Genomic DNA, 8,014 nt, shown 5'->3' with positions numbered 1-8,014 from the left:
TGGAGTCCCTGGCCAGCTGCGGGGTGGCACGGCCCGGAGGGGCTTAGGGGTGAGGGCGATCGCTTGCATTTCAGTTCTCCATCAGCGCGGTGACATTGCTGGGGAGTGCCCCCGCACCTGTGCCAGGGTGGGATGGGACGGGACCGTGCTACCTCTCTGACAGTGCGAGGGTGATGGCTGAGGTGCTGTGGGACGGGGGGCCCAGGCGCCTGGGGCTTCCTCCCCACCCTGGGGGCTGTCCTGGAGCCTGGTCAGCCCTCTCGCTGGGGGAGAGGAAGCCACAAGTTCACGCACTGGGAAGGCACATCCCGTAGCCAGCAGCAACCCAGTGCCACTTGCTTTGCTGAATTACTAGAGACACTTCATCTTGGTGAAGTAATGTAGAAAAAATACTAGTTATTATTTGCCTTCTTCATCCAGAGACCCCGTCACCCATCTTCATCCCTGTGACACAAACCTCTATTCCTGTCATAACCAAGAGGAAACTGCAGCACAGAGAGATTAAAACCAAGACTCAGGAAAGCCAGCAGCCTTATGCTAGTGTCTCTGACATGATGTTCTGAATCTGAGGTGTTGGCCACTGCAGCACCTATCAGAGACCAGTTTGGAAATGCTGGCTTAGGCGAGAAACAACCATGTTCTTCTTATTCCAGACCCAGCAGAGCCCAGCACAGAGCGGTCCTGGCTGTGTGAGAAGCTCTGTTGGTGCAGGCAATGGAAGAATGCCAACTCGCAGCAGCTGAGGATCTGGTTCCTCTTATGTTCTGTTCTATTTGTGCATGGACTATGCTGAAACCTGCCAGCGATAGCTAATAGCTGTCCTTGGCTCTAGAGCAGCCATCAGACTTGGACAGTGCCCAGCCTGAAGATCAAACTTCCATCACCAGGATGACAACTGGGAAAGGAGGGTGGTGGGAAAGATCATCTGCCCCCAGCTCTACCTTTGTAAGCCATGGGCCCTGGGCCACACTTGTGCTCAGCCTCCCCAATCTGGCCCTCTGCAACCTGGACCAGAAAGGGCTTGGGCACAGAAATACCCTCATCTGGACGTGGAACTGGTTGTCTAAGCCATGTCAGAAACCTTTCACACAGGGCTGTTAGGTCTGCAGAGCTAGGTCTCTGGGCTTGGGAATCCTTCAGCACAGTCAAGACCCTGAAAGCATGAACAAGAGCCCCCATTCCTACTTGACCAGATTTTGAGCTGGCTAACTTTAACCTAGCCTAACTTTATTCAGAGGAGCAATGCACGGCAGCACAGTGTGTGGTCCATACAAAAGGGGTCTTATCCAAAGGCTTTAACATCCAAGTTCCAGTGGTTTTCCAAAACTGACACTGCATTGAGATGAAGGCCTAGCCCATTTTGTTTCCAAAATTCAGGAGCTGTTTGAGATCTAGGGCCATACTTTGCAAAGCCCTTGGGCCTGCTTCGTTCCTTTCACTTAGACTCTTTTTCCACTTTTTGTTTCCTTGGTGGTGGCTTTTTTAAAAAAGTGAATTATCGTCATGGAGATTTTCCCTGAATAGCACAAATTGATGATTCTCTCTGAGCAGCTGCTCGGTCTGCCCAATATCCGCTCAACAATTCCTTCCCTTTCCCTCCTGGGCTGTAGCTGCTGCTGCTGTTTTGGCACTCAGATTTCAAATTTGTGATTGTTGTGCCCAAGCGTCCACTACACCTGAGCTCCACTGTGGTTAGTAATGGCTGGGGAAATCCGGGTGCCACATGGTTTAAACTAGGCGTGCATGGTTTGGTGGTCAGTGAAGGACCTGGTCCCTTTCAGCTGCAATGAACTCGTGTCTTAGCTTGATGTTAGGTGGGACCAGACCAGAACTGCTATCTTCACATTTTCTAGAAATTCATGGGAGTTTGATGGCTCCCAGTCTCCCAGGCACTTCAAAATCCCCCAGCAGCTCCTGCTCCACAAAGTTGTTCACAGGGAGCTGTGAGACAAATCCTGTGTGTGTGGCAAGAGATTTACCTGCTCGGGGAGACGCAGGACAAGTGCTGTGCAAGTCAAGGTGGCTACTCAGGCTGCTGACTGGCCACTGGGTGGCCTGATGCTGTTTGCCTGGTACAATTTCTCTGCTTCAGTTGTTAGTGACAGATGTGAATCACACCGTTCAATGCAGTTATGGACAGCAGTAAGGCGTCACAGTAATGGGAACTGCGCAATAACCTTGCCTAGAATAGAACAGAGTGGAGCTGAACAATGGCTCATTTCTCTTTGCAGGCACATCTTTTTCTATTCAGAGCTCATTAACCCCTGTGTCCCGGCTGCATTCCAGTCCAGAGATGTAATGTCTGCTAAACTGCAGAGAGATTATCAGAGGACAGGACTGCTGCAGTAGTTCTCAGGGATGGCACTGCTCGGGTCCAGAGGTAGCTGCATTTTCATGGAAGCAACTGCTGAACTAATGTTATATACAATGGGTTTATAAACAAAGTTGTGCAAATACTTCCTGTAGGATCATCCCATGGCATTTTGCAACTCCTGCTCACTTGCACAATAGAAGCATGAAGCAATTAAAGCCTTTCATGTTTTCAGCATGAATAGCTCTATCAAATTTCACAACTCCAATCCAAAATTGGACTCATTTTAAAATTAATATTGGTAATTAGCAGTGCATGACTAAGCTTGAGTGGGTGCTTTCATGGGGGACTTGAGAAATACTCAGTTTTTAGTAGCAGATGTGGGACTGGTGCAACCCACTGCTTTAAGGAAGCTGCCTTTCCAGAGCGCATGGGATGAGGAACTGTGGGGCGATGGATAGTGCAGTGACTTACCAGTCACCAGTGACTATCACAACAGGGAAGTCCTACTTTGGATTCAGTAAAAAGCATCCTGAGATGTGGATGCCTCACAGCTGGGTGCCATTTTATTGGATGTGTTCCCACTGATAAATTTAAGGGGATCCATGTAACTTTCCAAAAATTAAAAGCAAGAGACAGAAGTAGGAAAATGCTGTATCTGCCAGGGTGGATGGAGGCCACCTGGCTCAGCCTGGAGCAGACCAAAGACAACAGTTCTGAGGTTGTCCCCACATAGGTCTGCCAGGTGCCTGCAAGGAGGCAGAGCTGAAGCCGTGAGCGGGGAGCATATCACTGACTTCAACTGAATCAGGCATGACTTTGGGGACTCTCAGTACACCTGAAAAATCTTTTTGTTATTTTGAGTGGACACCCATGAGCTGCTCTCAAAAATTATTCTAGTGAATTAGGCTTCGGAAAAGGTTGTGCCTGTTTCTAAGAGATCTGCACTGTTCATTTGTTCTTATTCTTCCCTAGGCAGAAACCAGTGTGGTTCCTATGAAGAAAAACCATCAGCAATGAAGCTACAGGATAGGTCTCACATGTGGGTCCTTGATACAAAGGGCAGCTCTCTGCTTCTGTAGCTGATGGGTGAGGATAACAGCTTGGTAAAAGGAAATACCAAGAGCTGGCAGGATGAGTTACAGCTCACCCTCTGTGCATGACTTGTATCACAGCACCACCACCACGGCCAGGCCAGACCCCGGGACAACTCTGGATGTGACTGTACCAGAAACAGCTACCGTAAGCCCTGAGACCACCAGTTTCAACAGCACCAAAATCCCAGATGTCACCAGCACTGGACCCAGCATGAGCACAATGCTGCTGTCCTTTGGGATCATTACTGTGATTGGGTTGGCTGTAGCTATGGTAAGAGAACCCTGCTAAATATTTCTCTGTCGAGTGTGGAGGGTATCAAAGGGGGTCTAGGACTGATTTGGGTTGAATAATTTATTTGCATTCTACTAAAGACTCACCCAGAACTGCTGGGAACTGATAGTTCCTGAGACCCCTTTCTTAGTAAGGTCTTGATCCAGTGCTCCAATGTTTCTGCAGTCTCCCTGAGGTCTAGTCTGAAGGGGATGCTCAGCAGGCCTAGAGGAAGCCATATGTACTGTCAGGTTTTTTTTTTTAATAGCAATAGGAAGTTCAGTTAAAAAAACACGAAGCGGATTCTGTTCTGACTTGTTATGAAACCACCATAATCTCCCCTGTGGACATGCCCTTTTGAATTAAAGTCACCTGAATAGACTCATTCAACTAGGCTCATTCTGGGCTGCATTTCCAAGGCTCTACTTGCTGGGTATCAGCAAAGTCCTTGAGGATTTGCTGCGTAACTAACCTTGCCATTAATGCTGTAGGCAGAAACTTGCAGAAACTATAGTTCTGGGCCTGACACGGGCAATGCGAGCACTGCAGTTTGTCTTTTGATATATAACCAGCTCATTTACCTGCCAACAGAGAACAGAAGGTAGCGGCAAGCTCCCATTCCTCATATGAGGAAGAGCTTCACTAATACCACCATCAGAGGAGCCTACAGAAAGGGACTACTGCAAAATTTCATTGCAGGCCCAAGGAGGAATTTTTCCAAAAGCTCCTAAGAGAACCTGGGAACGTTATCCTGGAAACGGTCATAAGCTCCCAAGAGCAACATCCAGCGTTCGTAGTTCTCAGAACAAGGCTCTGGAGGCCAAAAGCCTCACTTCCTTCCCAGCGCAGGCACTCTTACTGGCTGACACGAGGCAAGTCACTGAGCATGCCCTCTTTGCTTCTTCCCTTTATACTGGGGAGGGGGTAACAGCACTTCCACACTGTAGGAATTCTACAGATGAAAACCACAAAGGGGAGGGTTCTTCATCCACTCTTAAATTGCAGCATATGTCCTGCAGCCACCAAAATGTGCTGAGCTACACCTAATGCACCTAACACTCTTACTACTACTAATACACCTAACAACAGGCTACTCAAGCACTTCGTGTCAGACATAATGTGCTACCGAGCTTACACTCATGCATATGAAATTTCGTTTTCAGTTGTCACTCCTGCCTTCCCCCTGCTTTGGTGTGCAGTGACACCAGACTTGCTATACCTCCTTTCTGTGTGCCCTGTGCCCAAAATTTCTCTTCTCAGCTGTTCCCCATCCTACTGGGACTATTGTAATGATGTTTTTTTTTTCTCCTTCAGGTTCTGTATATCAGGAAGAGGAAGAGGTAAGTAATGTCTGTTGTTGGCTGAAGGGAACTCAGTGCTTCAAAATCCAGAGGGAGCTAGGAAGGAGACAGGGAGATGGGGAGAGTGTAAGGGATGGCTGTCTGAGAACAAGCCTATGGGGAATCAGGTGTGTGTGAATGAGGCAGAGGACGCTGCACTCCTGATATTGGCCCACCTTCTAACAACAGAGCTTCAAAGAGTCCTCCACAGCTTTGGAAAGGAAAATGTGGTTGAGCGGGAAGAGGTTAGGGGTCTGGCAAACTCTTCATGCTTCATCTACAAGATGCACTAAAACAGAGGAAAGGGTTATGAGTATATAAAGAAGCTGAGAACTCTGTCATGAGAGGTGTGGATATCGCGTTTCAGCCATTCCCAGATCCCTGTTTTCCAACAGCCTGGGCCAATGACAGTGGCCTTGCAAGGCTGAAGGCCTCTTTAGCTCCAGCCACAGCAGCTGGCAGCAGCAGAGTGCAGAGATGCAGCTCTTTAGCCCAAGACTTAGTGTCTTAATTTTCTTGTTAAGCTCTTGGCTGAAAATAGAGAGGAGAGCAGCACAGAGGGAGACAGGCATCTTGATTCTTCCATCTCTGACAGCAGAGACATTGGTAAAGATCCATGAGATGTGGTACCTCTTCCCTGCCACCTCCTTGTGGCAGGCCTGGCCTGGCCATGGACTTCCAAGAAGTGCTGCTGCCCACTGTTAATTTTCCAAGCCAGATCCTGAAGCCCAGATCTGGGTACTGCCACAGGAGAAGCTAATGCTTGGCCCGTGAACATAGCGCTGCTGGAGATAATGGTTGTGTTGGCAAACCCATGTAGAAGCAGGGAGGGAATGTGTCATCCTAACACTTGCCAAAATAGATATTTGTGGTGACACTGCCAGTAATTGCTTGTGTGTTTCCCTCCCCCACTCCCAAAACTCAGTTACAGCCTAAGGCAGGGCTCAGTGTTTTCACAGGAGCGTGCCCACCCATCCATCCTCCATCTCTGAGCTGAGCTGCCCAGTATTTAGGGAGACCCCTTGGGGTAATACTTTATAGCTCTGACACTTGGAGCAATGGTACAAGAGTAAGAACAGTCTGTCCACAGGCATCAGCCTCCTATGAGAATCTCTTTCCTATCTTCTATTTGTTATTATTTTCTATTTATTTTTATGTATTTCAGCCCCAGAGTTAAAGTACTACTCTGAGGCCACTGGAGCTAAAAGTGGACTTACGCTGGCAGGCGTAGAGCAACATGGCAGGACTGGCTGTCTTGAGCAGAGGGACAGGGGGAGAAGTCACAAAATGCCTAGCTAGTATGTTCCACTGTCTCTTTTGTCCCACCACATAAAGCTTGATCTTTTAAGGTCTGCAAGAACTTAAATCCCTGTCTGATTCTTCTGTGCGTAATGCCTGCCAATATAGATTAGTGATGGCAATTAATCCCTGTAACTGCACTCTGGGTATCTTCCACTCCTGCCAGCTGTGCGTAGTAGGTTCTTATCCTCATCCCTGCAGGACAGGACATGACCCTTATCCAGCAAGAGCAACAAGAGCAGAATCACTGTGCAGCAGGAGAAACAGCCTGCAGAAAGCCTCAGCAGTGGGGTGGGGAAGGCAGCCTGAGCATCTGTCCTTCTCAGCCAGCCCTTTCCCCTCCCTTCCACTGGCAGGTTGGAGAAGCTACGGCACCAGCTCATGCCCATGTACAACTTTGATCCCACCGAGGAACAGGATGAATTGGAGCAGGAGCTGCTGGAACATGGGCGAGATGCAGCATCTTCTCAGGCATCACAGAGTAAGGTAGGCAGCAAGGGCCAGCGAGTCTGTTACTACAACCACTGGTATCTACACTGTTTTTGTTACAGAGTCAACAAGTTTTTGTAGGGTTGTAGGGTAAGGAAACCACATAAGACCTCAGGAGGACTTCCCCCCTCTCTGTCAGCCCTAGAGATAGGGGGCTTGAGCATTTTAGAGTGCTTAGGGTGGACTGACAAGTCAGGCAACTAGGATGAAGGGCCTGGGGAGGCAAAGTGCTGGCTCTACACAACTAGCAGAAAGAAAAGGGCAACTTCAGTAATTAAGGGTGAGTTTACTACAGTTTACCACCCAGGGCACCACAAGGGAGCAGTAGGATGAATGCCATCTTCCGGGAGATGGGGCTTGAATGCCCTCAAAGCACTGAGGCTCCTTTGCCCTGGCCCTGAAAAGCAAATAATTTCTACCCAGTTTTAAGGTATCCCTGCTTTGCCTAAGGCTACAAGTGGGGAATGAGGCCTTGCTGAGGGAAAGCCTGTAAACGTAACAGTTAACTGTGCTGCAAGCCCTGAAGAATGCAGGCAGAAAGCCTGCACATTGCTGTGGCATGGCACATCTGGTCTTGTCAGCTCCTCCAAGCCAACCTTGGTGGGCACAGAGCAGGCATGGCTCAGAAAGAGAAAAGGGAGGGGAGTTCTCTATTTGAATTTGGGGAGAGGGGAAGAAGGCTTTGCTTTGACCACTTCAGAGTGTTCAAAGGCATGCAGCATGCTGAGAAATGATAAGGTCCTCAGAGACTGCTGGCTTATTACCTTTGTGAGTTAGGAGAGAGCTTGATAGCTTGGCCAGTTGTTTGTGGTTAATGGTCCAGATGGATCTTTCACAAGAGGCTATCTTCTTCCCCAGTGTACCAAGAGGTAGGAGAAATAGGGAAGAAGGGCTTCTCACCATCCTTTGCAGGCAGCTTCACAGTGTTTTCTGTTTCCTTTGTCACCACCACCACACAAAAAGCCTTTCTGAAAGACAGAGCCAGCAGGGATGGTTGGAACAGGTACGTCTCTTAGCCAGTGATGCGGCCTCCCCTTAGAGTAGACATCTCTCCTTTCTTGAATTCCTCTCCAGCTGCTCCGTGTTGCCCCTGTCTTCCCTTGCTTTTCCAGTTCCAGGAGCAGGAGTTCACCCAAACAATTCTCAGTTTCCACACACTTTACGCCTTCAGATAATCTGTAGCAAGCTTGGTGTAAGCAGAAAGGGA

The 8,014-nt window shown here is 48.8% G+C and overlaps 1 protein-coding gene across 2 annotated transcripts in view; it reads left to right on the top strand.

The window, feature by feature from the left end:
* The first annotated feature begins 37 nt into the window (after positions 1–37).
* CUNH3orf18 (chromosome unknown C3orf18 homolog) overlaps positions 38–8,014 on the top strand; it is an 11,665-nt gene continuing 3,688 nt past the window's right edge. Inside the window, exons 1-5 of one of the 2 annotated variants that reach the window (XM_035894832.1) lie at positions 38–49; positions 421–1,691; positions 3,287–3,679; positions 4,994–5,019; positions 6,675–6,804. In XM_035894832.1, coding sequence (XP_035750725.1) covers positions 3,446–3,679; positions 4,994–5,019; positions 6,675–6,804 — 390 coding nt within the window. In that variant the 5' untranslated portion in view covers positions 38–49; positions 421–1,691; positions 3,287–3,445. Of the gene's footprint in view, positions 50–420; positions 2,381–3,286; positions 3,680–4,993; positions 5,020–6,674; positions 6,805–8,014 lie in introns of both variants that reach the window. The other variant, XM_009639363.2, reaches the window with a different exon arrangement.

The sequence above is a fragment of the Egretta garzetta genome, unplaced genomic scaffold (assembly GCF_000687185.1).
Source record: "Egretta garzetta isolate BGI_Z169 unplaced genomic scaffold, ASM68718v1 scaffold215, whole genome shotgun sequence".
Lineage (NCBI taxonomy): Eukaryota > Metazoa > Chordata > Aves > Pelecaniformes > Ardeidae > Egretta > Egretta garzetta.
Note: the sequence above shows the minus strand (reverse complement) of the source record. Positions and strands in the feature narration are given on the sequence as shown.